Raw genomic sequence first — 15,699 nt, forward strand, 5'->3', positions numbered from 1 at the left:
GTCTGTACGTGGGATCCGAACCCTCGGCGGGAGCGCCGCCGCACTCCCAAGCGGCACACTGTAGCAGTGCGCCACCGGGCCGGCCCCGAAGTCTTTTTATCTTGCAAAACTGAAACTCTGCACCCCTTACATAGTAACTCCCCATTCACCCTCCCCACAGCGCATGACAGCCACCATCTACTTTCTGACTCTATGAATATGACTGCTTTAGATACTTCATACCAGTGGAATCATACGGCAGTATTAGTCTTTTTGTGACTGGGTTATTTTGCTTACCATAATGTTCATGCATATTGTAGCATGTGTCAGAATTTCCTTCCTTTTTAAGGCCGAATAATATTTCACTGTATCCATATACTACATTTTATTTATCCTTTCATCTGTTAACAGACACTTGGGTTGCCTCCACCTCTTGGCTATTGTAAATAATGCTGCAAATATCTCTTCAAGACCCTATTTTCAGTTCTTTTGAATATGTGAGGGTACTTCAAAAAGTTTGTGGAAAAATAGAATTGAAGATAATACGAATCTTTCCATGAACTTTTTGAAGTACCCTCGTATATTCAGACGTGGAATTGCTGGATTGTCTAGTATATTTTTTAAACACACCTAGATGATGAGCCTTCAGTCAGAACATCTGAATTTCCCAGGAAAACCTCAGACAGTTCATCCTGGCACCCACCTCCCAACTGCATTCTGCATTTTGTGGCTCTAGTTCTGGATCTCGGATCTGTCCTCACAGGTAGTCCATGATCACCAGAGAGCTTGGCCTTCAAACCAATACAGATTCTATGGGTCTTTTTCTCAGATGTCACAAACAATAACGTCACTCCTCTTTCCTGTTTGGTGGCATAAGGGAAGAAGAGAAAACACGTAAGTGAAGGGAGGGCACAGCAGCATGATCTGTGAGGCTGGAGTCGCATCAGCAGGAGCATGGGGCTGTCACTGAGGCTGCACTTGAGGGAGGGCTTTGTGTGTGCCACGTGTGTTGGCACCTTGGTATACTTGAACTTATTCAGTTCTGACAGCCTTACTGGGTAGGAACTGGTGATATCCTCCCATTTTATAAATAAGAACAACAGCACAAAGAGATGAGGTAAGTTGCCCTGAGTCCCATGGCCAGAATGAGGCAGAGCTGGAAGAGCATCTGGAATGATGGATGACATCGTCTCTGTGCTGCAGAGCTCAGTACTGTGTTCAAAAGTGTGTGAAGGAGGGGAGGGGGTGACAGACAGCTTAAGAGGGCAGTGACCAAGTGATCCACCTGAAGAGGAAGGACAGCAGGAACAGGCAGAGAATCCCTGCCTGTGAGGGACGTCATCGGCACTCAGAAAATGTTTGTGGAAGGAAGGACTTGAGGAATGAATTGGAGTGGTTGGCTCAGTATATGTTTGTTGTGTTGAAAGGACATTTTACTAATGAAGGACTAGAATATTCTGGGTTACAGAGGTGATCAGGATCAACAGGGGAAGGAGATTTGGGGTCAAAATAAAGAAAAATGTTCTAATTGGAAGCCGTGAGTTCTCCGGCACTGGAGATGTTAAGCATAAAATAGAGGCAGCCCTGAGGTGGGCGTGTTAGAGGGTTGAAACCAACTTGGGGGACGGGGGGTACCTGAGCTGACCCCGTCTGTATTTCCTGTGCCTTGGTTTCGGGTGAGGTGCACCAGGGTGTCTGCATTGCCTGGCTCAGCCCACGGCCGCTCCACACAAACCACTGTCAGGAGATTCGTCCTCTATACCCACCACCTTCTGATCGTGAGCCTCCCGCTCTACGTGGCACGGGCAGGTATTTTAATGAATAATTTCACAATGTGTGGCTCTTTTCAAGGAAAGCATCCCAGGTGAAAAGAAGGTCAGTAAACAGAAGAAACAGAAGAAATGTTTCAGAGTTATGCCGTCTTAGACAACACTAACCCTGAGATGAACCCTTTCCCTTTCCACTGATATTTTAATTTTTTTTTTTTAATTCCCATTCTTCATGGAGATAATGCTGTTAAAATGTCTGCTCTCCCATGGAAAGGGGAAAAATTTATAATAATGTAGTCGAGAGCTCTATATTTGCAAGGTGGCCCCAAGGCTAGGATTCTTGCCTCCTTTGCCAACATAACTCTCCCTGTTCTTGCAACCCAGAAATTAAATTTGGGCCACATAATTGTTTGTTAGATAATCAGCATCTCAGCCTCTTGCAACATGACAGTTTGTGAAAAGAGCTGTTGCTGCTTTGGGTTCCCTTTTTCCAGTCTCCCTAGTAGCTGCACTCCTCACACTAGCAAGACAAGCTTAGAGAACGTGGGCGCATTTACTGTCTTGTCTTATGACCATGTAAAAATCTGAATTCATCGGTGCACTCAATAGTAGAGCACAAACATTTTTTTTCTCCCCCTCTAACTTTTTGCATTCTGTGCTGGTAAAACTTTACAGACTAAGTCACGGTTTTCTTGCAGCCCTTTTTTTCCACTTTATTTTTTTCCCCTTTGTTTTTTTCCCCATGACTAATCCTTTGGTGCTGGGTAGTTAGATAGGTGTGGGATTGTTCTACAGAAAAAAGAAGTTATAAATGTTTTTGGGTAAATCACTGTCCTGCCTTTGATTTTCAGTGCAAACTGGGCTTCCGTGCCTTTTCCTATCTCCCCAGACTTTATTTCCCCAAGAATGAATTCAGTACAGTATTAATGACATCTTATTTCCTGCTCCCCCCGCCACCCCCAACCCCTTGTGTTGTTTTGGAGCACAGGGCATGATTGCTTTGTGTGTGATGTAGCAATTGTCTCAGTGCCCCCAAGGGAAGAGGGACAGCTAGAGACAAGTAGAAACACCTGACTCCAAGCCGCTGGGAGGCCAGGCAACTCAGTGGGCTGGGCTTTGTGATGACAGCCCTCACGTAAAGCAAGAAACAAACCGCTCTTGTGACATGAGCATCTCTGCTGAACTTTACAGAAAGCGGCGTTAACCAGCCACTGTTATGTAGAGAACAGTACCACATCTCTTTCTACCAGAATAGCTTCTAATTCAAGAGTAGGCAACTTTTGATTGTGATACCAGCGGCACTAGTTAATTCATTCAGAATAAAAATTTTAAAGTATGGAACAAGATGTAGCAGTCTCATAATTATTCTTTATGCTCCTTGTCCAATCTCTCCCCACCCCCCTCCCCCCTCTAATTACCCTAGATCTCTTTTCTCCTTCTGAAAGAGTAATGGTTACTCTGTTGATTTGTTGCCTAGATGATCTGCCCAACTGAGAGGTATGATCAGGTCCCCCAATATTATCATAGAGCAGATGCTTCCTCTGTCACTCTGAAATGGGCTTTGTGGAGAGAAACATCCTCTTCTTTTCTTTATCTCTGCTGGTGACTCTCCTTGTGTCAGTGCACTCCAGTGGTTGGCAGACCATCTGCGTGCTGGTTGTGGTGTCTAGCCACTTTCACGGCAGCCGTGGTTATTGTGGTGGCTGGGTGGGCCACCCACATGGAGGTGATGTTTTTGGCATTTTCCTTGGCACTGGCAGTGTGCCTGGTCCCCGGCTCCATACCTCAGGTCCCTAGGCAGGCCCTGAGGCACTGGCATGGTGTGCCTGGTTCTGGGGGGGGGGTCCTCATCCACAGCTCCAAGCCCTGGGCCACCAGGTGGGGCCCCGAGGTGCTGGCAGTGTGCCTGGATGTGGGAGTGGGGTCCAGTCACCATCTCAATGCCTCGGGTCCCCAGGCGGTCCCCAAGGCACTGGTGTAGTGTTCCTGGATGTTGGAGTGGGGTCTGGTCCCCGGCTCCAAGCCTCCAGTTCCCAGGCAAGCCCCAAGGTGCTGGTGGTGTGCCTGGGCTAGAACTAATTTTTTGTCCTCTGCTTACTTCTAAAACTGGGGAACTTCCTGTGGGGAATCAGGACTTGAGCTGTGTGGTTGAGCTAAATTGCTGCTTTGCTGCTGTTTCCCTAGGGAAGGCTTTTTGTGCAGCTCAGGGTTTGATGGTTGACCTTATAGGTACTTCTGGCTCTCCAGAGACCTGGTGGATCTGGGAACTCTGATCTGGGCCTGAGTTTTTCATCAAACTACACCCCATAAGGTTCTGCATTCCCAACCAGTCTCCTCTGAGTGGTCCTGTGCTGATTGGGGGGCTGGTTGGCTGTCCTTGCTTTGTCCCAGTGGTCTCCTGGTGGGCCCATCTCCCCCACTGCCCATGCTCCAAACACTTGCCAAGGAACAGGCCATGCATCGGTCCCTTGCAATTACTCACCAGCCTCTGAATGGCTCCTTTTTTTCAGTTGTTCTGGCTCCTCGTTCCTGCATGGGTCCATGGGAACCCTATTAGTGATCTGCTGTCCTGGGGGCCACTAAGGGTCTCTTCTCCCCTGCCACCTCCAAGCAACTCCATCTGAAGGGCACAGCTGTGACTTCTACCGGCTCCTGCTCCATGTGCTCAGCAGCTCCAGCCTTAAGGTGGCCATGGCCCGAAACGCTCAGAGCAGTTTTTTCTTTCTCTCATTGTGGTTTCTCCCGCCTTCATGCACTTTGTAGGTCTCTCCTCCTCTTCCCCTGAGCTCCAGCAGCCCCAGCTTGGCTGACGTTACCTTTTTATAGCTGTAAATTGGTTGATTTGTGGGAGAGAGTGACGCTGGGGACTGTCTATTCCACCATCTTGACCAGAACTCCTCACTTTAACCATTTTTAAATGTACAGTTTGTGGCATTAAGTACATTCACATTGTACATGTAGTGTTTAATAGAGTTTTAAAACTTAAAATGATATTTATGTGCAAGTCTATGTCTTTTATATTTCACAGTAACTGAAAAAAAACACTGTAGAGAGAAAGTTGTTCCTTCTTTTCATTGTCCCGTTTTTAGATGATGACCTCGCTGGCTCTTGTGCCCACCTACCCTTTCTTCATCTCTCTCCTTGCCCTTTTCTGTGCATTGGAATGTTTGAAGTGTTCTATGGAAAGCTGCCTTATACTTGCCAGTCAGTTAAGTATCTCTCTTGTAAATGTTTCTCTTCCCTCTACTCTTTAATATTCTGCTTCCTAGGTTATAATTGAGCCACTTTTAAAGAGCTTTGGTCATCCAACCTGAACTGCTTTAACAAGTCCCTCGTTAGCCTCTTCTCCCCGGCTTCCTTTTCATGATTCAACTCTGAATTCCCATTTCACCTCCACTTGACCGTACCTTCTGCGGACACACCTCAGATCTATGTCAAAACTAGATTCTTCTCCAACAGTGGCTTCTGTATTCTCCATCTAGTCTCCTCTGGCCTGCAATAAATCGCATACCTCCCCAGCCTAATGGGTGCCTCATTCATCTGTGTTAGATAGTCTCAAGAGATTGAACCTGCTGCGAGAGCCAGCCCAGCTTCCTCAAAGTGTCCTACTCGTCATGTGTGATTCTGGCAAAGCACGCCCAGCTGTTTCCTTTGTGGCGGAAATAGCCCTTGATGAGAAAAAAACAGTAGTCTATATTTGTTTCACTTGTACACATCACAAGGGTTCCTATAATGTCACTTAAATGCTTTCTTATAATATGAAAAATGGAATGTCACTATGATGGAAGTTTCTAGAAATGCCTTAACTCATCTAAAATTATGAGAGATTGAAAAATGATGAATTATCAAAGTCTCACCACGTGTTGGCCAGTTGCCTTCTCCCACCCACTCCATCCATCCCCAGGCTTTCTGTCTTAAATTCAGATGAGATGAGACCATTGTGGTAGGGAGAGTATCCATTTTCTCAACCTAAAAGCAGGCTCTTGAAGGACATTATTTAAATATTATTCACAGGTGTAAACATTAAAGGTACCACATATAATAGACCACTTCAAGAGAGAAAACTGAAACATTAGGATTTTGGGGGTAGCACTCAAACCACACACGGTTCTAGTCACCCCAGTATCTGAGAGGTTGGGGGATTTGTTTTGAGTAATAACTTTCCACTTCAAGAGAGAAAACTGAAACATTAGGATTTTGGGGGTAGCACTCAAACCGCACACGGTTCTAGTCACCCCAGTATCTGAGAGGTTGGGGGATTTGTTTTGAGTAATAACTTTTTGTCAGAAAACGATTTCTTTTTCCTTTCATGTTTGTAGTTTACTCTGCTCTGGAGTGAGATTTTTGATCTTAGACCAGAAGGCTTTTCTTTGGAAGCACATCTCCAATTGATCAATGGGCAAAAGATGGCTTCTGTTCTACCATCAAGAAAAAGAGCCACTTGTAAAGTACAAGGGGTCCCTGCACATGAAAGCAGAAGCAGACTGCACCTTGTGTTCATTCATGTTGTTCTGATAACAGATCAGAGTTCCTAAGTCAGGTTTGCAGAAGAGACACAAGCAGATGCGTTGTAAAAATGCGTTGTAAAAATGTGTGAGAGTTAGGGCCAGCAGAGTGCTCGGGCCACTGTCAGCCCTTCCCCCTCACTTGGGTGAGAAGAGATCTTTAAAATCACCTCTTTCTAATTTATTTCTTTCTTTTGACATTGCTGTAGTGCTCTATTTGAGAGTCATAAAAGATCACCCACGTGAATTCCTCATTGTCTTCATCTCACATGCACAGATGCATATTGTCTAGCTGTGAGCCTTTTTTTCATTTCCGAGACTCCAGTTATCTCCACCACACACCACAGTTGCCTTAGGAGGGTGAGATTCCTCCAGGAGTCTGCAGAGTTAACTTGTTGCTCAGGGCCAGTGAGCTCATGGAAGTCAGCACGTACACCTTGGGTAGCTCAGATGTGTTGATCTCCAGCCAAGGATATGCTTTGTGTCGAGATACAGGGGCCTGTTGTTCTCAGAAACAACAGTGGATCTGCCCCTGTGACACCAGCTGGTGTGTCTGTAATACAACTCTGTGCACTTTGTGTAGTATGGTCAGTCTAAATTAACATCAACAGTTTCATGTTGTACTTTTATTTGAAGAACAGGAAAGGCTATTTGCCAACCTATACTTGTAGATCATTTAAAATTTATGCTTCATTTAAATACAAAATAGGAATTGAAATAATTACTGTGTGTCCAGAGATTTCTATTCAACCTCCAAATTTATTAACTGATTTTTCTCTTTACATATTATATACGCATTGAAATACATTTCGCCAATATCACAGCATAGGAACATTTAATGTACGTGAATTCAATTCTATGGCCTTGGAAAAACAAAAGAACTGTATTTTTCTTTCAGTGTGGCCCCCGATGCATCCCAAGGACTTCATTTGGTATGGGGCTGAAGAAACAGCAATGTGTTCCAACACTTCCACAACACTACAGGCTTAAGGGATAGGAGAGTGTTGATAGGAGAGTGTTATGCGGTATTTGTGGGGGTTTTCTAAAAGATTTTCAAAGCTGCTGACTTTAGAATCTGACCTCCAAGTAAGACAAGACATCACCACATTGCGCATCTTTATTTTCTTTTATTTCTATCAGCTTCATTTTTAAGCTTATGCTCGATTTCACTTTATTTGTCCTCTTTTTTTGTTGTTGGCTGGCCAGTACAGGAATCCAAACCCTCGACCCTGGTGTTATCAGTACCACGCTCTCCCAAGTGAGCTAACTGGCCAGCCCTATTCTGTCCATTTTTTTAATCACAAGAAAATAATTTAAAAATTTAAGTAACTGCTCTTCTGGAATTTTTTTTTTTGTCTTTTGTCTTTTTCCGTGTCCGGCAACGGAACGCAACCCTCAGTGTTGCCCCCGTACCGGACCAGGGACCGGCTACGGGATCGCAACCCTCGGTGTTGCTCCCGCGCCTCGCTCAGCCAGTGAGCGGGAACCGGTCCGTATGTGGGATCCGAACCCTCGGACGGGAGCGCCGCCGCGCTTCCCAAGCGGCGCACTATCCAGTGCGCCACCGGGCCGGCCCCCTCTTCTGGAATTTATAGAAGTTTTATTTCACTAACAAGCAGATCTTAAATAATTTAATAATTCCAGCGGGCAATTCCAGAACCTTTTCAAGAAGGATATGCCATCTAACTTTGAGTAATTCAGCTTCTGTAAGCTTGGATGGCCACGTACACAGCATAGCACAAAGGCCTCTGCATCCTCTAACTTACCTTTATGGTGTCACTCAGGTAGTGTTTATTGTGTGTCTACTCTGTGCAAGAGACTGTACCAACAATATACAGTTGGTCGTAGTCATTTTCTAGAGCTATGCTGCCCAAGATGGTAGCCAGTGGCCACATTTGGCCATTTAAATTAAATAAAATTAAGAATTCAGCTCTTTGGTTGTACTAGTCACATTTCAAATGCTATGGTAGCCACACAAGGCAAGTGGCTACTAGACTGGAAAGTGCACCCATAAAACATCTCCATCATAGCAGAAAGTTCTACTGGACAGCTCTGTTCTAGAGTATTTCGGTTTCCTACATATGTGTACTTAAGAGGTGGGGGAGGGAATTAATGTAGAATATGTTTACAGTTATGTTCTTGGTGAATATGAAGATTTAACATAGCATTAGTTCAAAAATGATCCAAGATACTAGTGTAGATGCCAGGCTTTGTGAAGTAGCTTACTAGTATGTTAAACAGTTGTGCATAATACAGATAGTCACTCTTTCCCGAGTAAGCCTTGCATTTGCTGCCCTTTACACCTTGTCTCATGCCTTTCTCTTCATGCAGAATAGTCTTTCCCTCCTTTGCTTGTTGAGATTGTTATTGTCCTTCCTTCAAGGCACTGTGCAAATTCCTTTTTATGTCTTGCCAGCTCCTGCTGTTTCCAGGCCTTCCCCTGCAATCTGTGATCTGCTGACTTTAATAGTAATGCTGTGCAGAGCCTTGATCACACACTCTATTCTGTCGTACTTGTTTATTATATCTCATTTTCCCCACTCCACCAGAAGTTCCTTGTACACAAAGTCCCTGAAACTCTATGTACAACGCCATGTCATCCTGAAAGTACTTGCCATAGATGGTTGTTTGTTCAGCAGATGTTTGTGGAATACCCACTGTGTGCAAGCCACCCTCCTGGGTGCTGGGGACATCAGGATGAAAGACAGAGTAAGTATATAGATTAGTTAATATTTACAGAGCCCCAGGGAAAAGCTAGTGGTGATTAATGCATAAACACTCATAATTTATTTTACCATTTATTTATTTTATAAAAGCTATCATATACCACAGAGCAGTACAAGTGAGTATCAAGTTCAGATCAAGATCATTGGACTGAACTTGGCTTTTTTTTTTTTTTTTTTTCTTTAAAGATTACACTTCTCCCCAAAATCAAGCAGAGAAACCACAGGAAGTTCCTTGCCTGCTGACACAGTATAAATAGATTGCATGCGGTAGGAAGCACCTTATCAGAGCAGTTTTTAGTTTTTACACTAAACCCAAAAGGTATGTTCACTGAGATATTTGTATTTATTTACTTGTGCATGTGAGTGGAAAAGAAAAACTGTAGTAAGAGTCCCAAGAGAACTTTGGCCTGGGGCTTCCTAGCGGTGTGAGTTGAAGCACGTTCTTTATTCAGCGTGTGGCCACAGGACCTAAGCTTGGGGTGTAGATGGTGCATACTCTCAAGGTCGCAGTAGACCGTATTGTACATGTTGAAGCCATCGGGAAGCACCTTCACCCTCTCCAGTGGTGGCAAGGCCGAGGTCAGGGCATCAGAAGTACCAAATGCCAGGAGGTAGATAAAGGTGTCTGCCAGGAAACACACAGCTCTAGCAGTGAGGCTGAGGAGGAGAAAAGAGGCCGCCCCACTGGGACTCGTTTACCCTGCTGGCCTCTCACAATACCGTTCTACTTAGGTCACCTGTTGTGTGTGGGTGGTGGCAGTCTTCCTACAGGAACAAAAACCACCACTACACAGCTCACAGAGTCAGCCTGGCACCTGCTCAAAAATTCCCAAAACACTTAACAGTAAACATGAGAAAGGAAGATAGTTTCTATGTTGACAAAAGATGTATATCTCCTCATACCTAAAAGAATTGAAAGCTGGATCTCGAAGAGATACTTGTATTCCCATTTTCACAGCAGCATTATTCACGATAGCTGAAAGGTGGAATCAGCCTAAGTGTCTATGAACGGATGAATGGATAAGCAAAGGGATATGCATGCAATGGATTATTCAGCCTTAAAAAGGAAAGAAATTCTGACACATGCTACAACATGGATGAACCTTGAGGACATGACGCTGAGTGAAATAAGCCAGACGCAAAAGGGCAATATTGTATGATTCCACTAAATGAGGTACCTAGAATAGTCATAAAGACAGAAAGTTGTAAATGGTGGCTGTCAGGGGTTGGGGGCAGTGGAGAGTTGCTGTTTAATGTTGCTATTTAATGGATACACAGTTTCAGTTTTGCTGGATGAAATGAATTCTGGGGATTGGTTGACCTATAGTGTGAATGTACTTAACACTACTGAGCTGTACATGTAGAAATGGTTAAGGTGGTAAATTACATGTTATGTGTATTTAACCACAGTCAAAATTTTTAAGTAGAGGGCCGGCCCGGTGGCGCACTGCTGTAGTGCGCCGCTTGGGAAGCACGGCGGCGCTCCCGCCGAGGGTTCGGATCCCACATACAGACCGGTTCCCGCTCACTGGCTGAGCGAGGCGCGGGAGTAACACCGAGGGTTGCGATCCCGTTGCCGGTCCTGGTCCGGTACGGGGGCGACACTGAGGGTTGCGATCCGTTGCCGGACACGGAAAAAGACAAAAAAAGGAAAAAAAAAAATTTTTTTTTAAGTAGATATGTATTTCTTGAATAATAATAAATCGGTAAGATACCTACTAATTTCTTCACGAGTCATCCATTTGCTATTACTTTGCATCCATGTGAGTTTTTCTTTAATTATTATCCTAACAGAAAAACCACTCTTTATTTTCAAATCATAGAGTTCAGTAAAGAGTGCATTCCATTCATTAAATATATTCTAGTAGTAATATGTGTCTTGCTTTGTTGCACTTCCAGAGAAAAAAAAATCCTTTCAGTCAACCCTACTGCCCTTACTCCATAGTAGTGTTACTTAAGGTTTGTACAGCACGACATTTACAATACGCTTTCTTTACACTGCTTCCATGCATGCCCTAAAATGACATACAGTAGAGTATTCACAACCCCTCCTAGGGATGAACAAACAGTGATTTTACCATATAAAAGAAGGGAACATGTTCTCTCTTAGTCTCCTGCCCACAGCAGCCACCAAGCTCCCCTGCTGCAGAGCCCAGGAGGCTTGGGATGGCCCGGCTGTGGAGGCACAGGCTGGAGGCTGGATACAGCAGGACCAGTGCCTGTTTCTCCAGAACCGCTGTTCTACTGCTTAGGGAACAGAGTGTCCTAAGAGCTACCTTCCCCTGACAAAGCGTGGTCCTGTGTTTGCTGTTTGGCTCCTTTCCTGCTAGAAATATCTGCCAGCATCCTGTTAACTTTTATTTCTTGAAAGAGTTGCTCCTTGCAAGGCATTTATTGACCCTCAGAGGAGTTAGCTTCAGTACAGTGTCGATAGCAAGCACCACGGTGCTTGGCAATATAGAAGTGTTCTTCTGGGCCGGCCCGGTGGCGCACTGCTGTATTGCACTGCTTGGGAGCGCGGCGGCACTCCCGCCGAGGGTTCAGATCCCACATACGGACCAGCCGCTCACTGGCTGAGCGAGGTGCGGGCGCAACACCAAGGGTTGCGATCCCGTTGCCGGTCCCGGTCCGGTACGGGCGCGACACTGAGGGTTGCAATCCGTTGCCGGTCACGAAAAAAGACAAAAAGGAAAAAAAATATATATGTATATATATATATATAGAAGTGTTCTGCTGGGCCGGCCCGGTGGCGCTCTGCTGTATTGCACTGCTTGGGAGCGCGGCGGCACTCCCGCCGAGGGTTCAGATCCCACATACGGACCAGCCGCTCACTGGGGGGGGGGGGGGGGCGCAACACCAAGGGTTGCGATCCCGTTGCCGGTCCCGGTCCGGTACGGGCGCGACACTGAGGGTTGCAATCCGTTGCCGGTCACGAAAAAAGACAAAAAGGAAAAAAAATATATATGTATGTATATATATATATATAGAAGTGTTCTTCAAAAAGTTCATGGAAAGATTCATGTTATCTTTTAATTTTATTTTTCCACAAACTTGAACTACCCTGGTATTACACTGATGGGGGAGATCTAGGATTCATGTAAAGGTCCTTCCTGTTATCTGCAGCAAGTCACCACCTGAACTTTCTTGTCATCTTTTATAACTGTTGCACTGCATGGAACCCATGCTTAGTAGGAATGTGGAGCTAGTCATCCTTTGTTCAACTGTGTACTGAGGGCCTGCTGCATACTCCACAGGCTGTGTTAGAATCCACCTCTAGGTGAACATGAAATGGCTCTTGACCCAGGGAGTTTTAAGCCATGAAGTTTTGATCCTTCAGCTAGTGTGGATGCTGAGTCTTTTCCATTCGAAGTCACCCTTGTGTTCTCTCTCTAGCCCAGCCTCCACTTTGCACTGGTGCAGTAATTCTTCCTACAACATCCTTGCTGCCATATTTGGCTTCTCTGGAACTCCCCTGGAGTGGACAGATCACCGTGTAGTGAGGCAGCTCTGGTTATTATAGTTCCTTAAACCTAGAGCTAAAAATTACTGCCTTCTGACTTCTGTCCCTTTGGTTCACATTCTATCTTCCTGGAAGATACTGGTCATTTCTTTCCAGAGTCCGATCTCTCATAGACTATGATTTGTAATAGGCTCCTTGCCCTCCAGGAGATTTCAGTGTCAAGTTCTGTCTGCCACGTATCCTGTGACTGTGACTGATTGAGGTCCAGCAGTAGGCCCTGGGGCAGCATGAGTTTTGCTGACAGCCACTCCCTGTCAGGCCCTGTCAAACCTTCATTCTCTGAAACTGAAGGTGAGAGCGGCACAAGGTCATCTGGACAGCAAAGAACAGAATGCTTACATGCGCTTGAGGGGGATCGGAATGGCTTCGTGGACAGGGTGGTCTTTGAGATAGATCTTATAAGAGCTCAGAGAGTTTAGCAGAGGTTGGTCTTTGAAGATACAGGGAAAGAGGCTTTATGTGACAGGCCCAGAAGCAAGAAGATAGTGGGAAATTTTAAGATGTGGGCATTTATCTACTTATGCTTCAGAGGACATACTGTGCAGAAGTTTAAATATTGGAACCTGGTATTGTTTTCAGTAGGCCATGGGAAGCTGAAGATTTGAGGCTTTTCTCGCTTAGGGATGTGTTAGGAGGGATAGATTTAACGGTAGAGGGTGTGTTAAAAGTGAAAAGACCAGTTAGGAAGCTTCATGCTGGGCTGGACCATTAGCATCTCATCCAGGGGCACACACAGGTATCATTTTCCTCACATCTTCACCTGCACTTGATATTATCATCTTTTCAGTTTTGCTAATTTCATCTTGGGTATGAATTGGTTTTTCATCATTTTAATTTGCATTTTCCTGATTACTAATTAAATTGAGCATATTTTCATATGGCTATCAGTCACTCCTTTTGCCTCTTCTAAATATTCGTCTTTATTTGTTTTATTTGTGGAAGGTTTTTGGTAGGGGGGCGGGGGTTTGGTTTTTGGCAGCTGGCCTGTACAGGGCTCTGCACCCTTGACCTTGGTGCCTTGGTGTTATCAGTGCTGTGGTCTATCCAAGTGAGTCAACCAGCCAGCCTTGTTTGTGGGAGCTTTTTTAAAAATGCATTTTAGTACTAATCTTCTGACTTTTCAAATATTTACATGTATCTTCTCCCAGTTTGTCCTTTATCCTTTAATCTTATTTATAATGTCTTTTTTTTTTTTTTTAAAGTTTTAAATTTCGAAGTAGTCAAGTCTATAAATCATTTCCTTTATGGCTTGCTCTGTTGTTAGCTCGTTTAAGAAATCTTTCCCTGTCCTAGGATAATAGAGTTCCTAATGCTTTCTTCCGATATCTAGCATTTTAATTTTCAAGTTTAGGCCTTTTTTCTGTATTGGATTTATTTGGGAGCCTGGTGTGAGATAGGAATCTGATTTTATTTCTCTCCAGCCAAAGGTCAGTTGGATAATAAGCCCTTTCTCTGTTGATTTGTGCCACTTCTATTATATACTCTCACACCTGCCGAGGTGTCTTTCTGGATTCTTCTCTTCCATTGACTAATTTGTCTATTCCTGTGCCAATACTGCATGGAATTAATTAGCATAGTTTTGTGGTATGATTGATACCTGGTAGGGAAGTCTCCTATCTTTTTCTTTTGATTTTACTTATGTTTGAAGTTATCTTGCCAATTTATGTCATTACTCTCTGTTATGAGTTTTAGAACTAGTTGGCCAAGTAACCAAAGTGCTCTTGGGTTTTTTTATTGGAATTGCATTGAACTAATAGAATAAGTTTAAAAGAACTGACATCTGTACAGCATTGAGTTTCCTCATCCATCCATGAATGAGGTATTTCTTTTCTCTCTATTGATTCAGACCCTTTTGCGTTCTTCAATGAAAGGTTGTAATGACTCGCGCTTTAGTTTCTTTTTCATTTGTTGAAATGTCTAATATTTAGGTTCCGGACAGCAGAAGAACTCTACAGTAATAAAAACAATAGTAATGTAATCATGTTTTAAAGCAGTTTGGGATTCTATTAGGGTTGGTAGGATGGAGAGTACTTACTAGCTTTGGTTTTCTCTTGGTGGATAACTTTCCTTCCTGTATCAACTGTAATTCATACATGTGTCGTCTGCCACTGGCAAAGTCCTTGAAGCATGCTCTGAGAGCCTCCTTCCCTTTGTTGATGTTCATTCCATCAGCCCTTGGTTCAGCACATGTTCACCAATCAGTAAATCCACTAATTCCGTCATGCCTATGTATTCTCTACCCACAGTGAAATTAGGAAGTTTTGTCAAGTGCTTTGCTTCAATTAAGACTCATTTTATCTATGGCATATTCCTTTCCTGATGAACGATTCTTGTTTCTTAAGATCACTTTTCGTATTTTACCAGCAGTCTGTATCTAGGTTTTCCATCTAGCATTATGGGAATCATCTCCCCCACACACATATTTGCCCATATCTAATCTTCTCACGTTTTCCCCATGCTGTGTGATTTCTCATAATTTGCTAAAGTGACAGTAGATTCGACCTCTGACTTTCCAACAAAGTGTTTGATCACATCAGCATTTATATTATTATATAAACCCATTCCTGCTCACAAAAAAAAAATACAGTTTGTAGCAATACTACGAGCCAGTGTTCAGACCCACTTAAAAACCAGCATTACCTATTAGGCAACTCCTGACATATAGACCATTAACAAGCATAGTGTAAACTGCATTTTAAAAAATTCTACAGTGGCTAAAAATGGTGAACTAGATAAGCAGTCTCTAAATTGGCTGAAGATCTAAGGCTTCTTATTTGCTAGTTGACATCTGATCTGAAAATTTCATTGCTTTAAATGTGCTAGAAATAGAGAAGAGGCTTTGCTACGAATGCCCCATTTGCTGGGGAGGGTCTCTGGTAGGGAATTTTTAGCAATTACAGAAGATCTTCCTAAGCTTTCTCTTAATTCTTTAACCAGATTAAAGCTAACAATTGTATTGTCATTTGTGTTTCTGCAGCTTCCAATTGTGAAAAAGATAAGAACCATTGCCCAAGCTGTCTATGGAGCCAAAGATATCGAACTCTCTCCTGAGGCACAGTCCAAAATAGATCGTTATACTCAACAGGTAAAATTACACTTTTAGGAGAAAAAACCCACCTGAGGCTCTCCAAATACAGTAATCCCCCCTTATCCACAGGGGGTACATTCCCAAGACCCCATCAGTGGATTCCTGAAACCAT

At 43.9% G+C, this 15,699-nt stretch overlaps 1 protein-coding gene across 1 annotated transcript in view; it reads left to right on the forward strand.

The window, feature by feature from the left end:
• MTHFD1L (methylenetetrahydrofolate dehydrogenase (NADP+ dependent) 1-like) overlaps positions 1–15,699 on the forward strand; it is a 180,215-nt gene that overhangs the window by 110,869 nt on the left and 53,647 nt on the right. The window contains exon 19 of the mRNA XM_008566485.1: positions 15,477–15,584. Coding sequence (XP_008564707.1) covers positions 15,477–15,584 — 108 coding nt within the window. The remainder of the gene's footprint in view (positions 1–15,476; positions 15,585–15,699) is intronic.

Source organism: Galeopterus variegatus, unplaced genomic scaffold, assembly GCF_000696425.1.
Source record: "Galeopterus variegatus unplaced genomic scaffold, G_variegatus-3.0.2 Scaffold245, whole genome shotgun sequence".
Classification (NCBI taxonomy): Eukaryota; Metazoa; Chordata; class Mammalia; order Dermoptera; family Cynocephalidae; genus Galeopterus; species Galeopterus variegatus.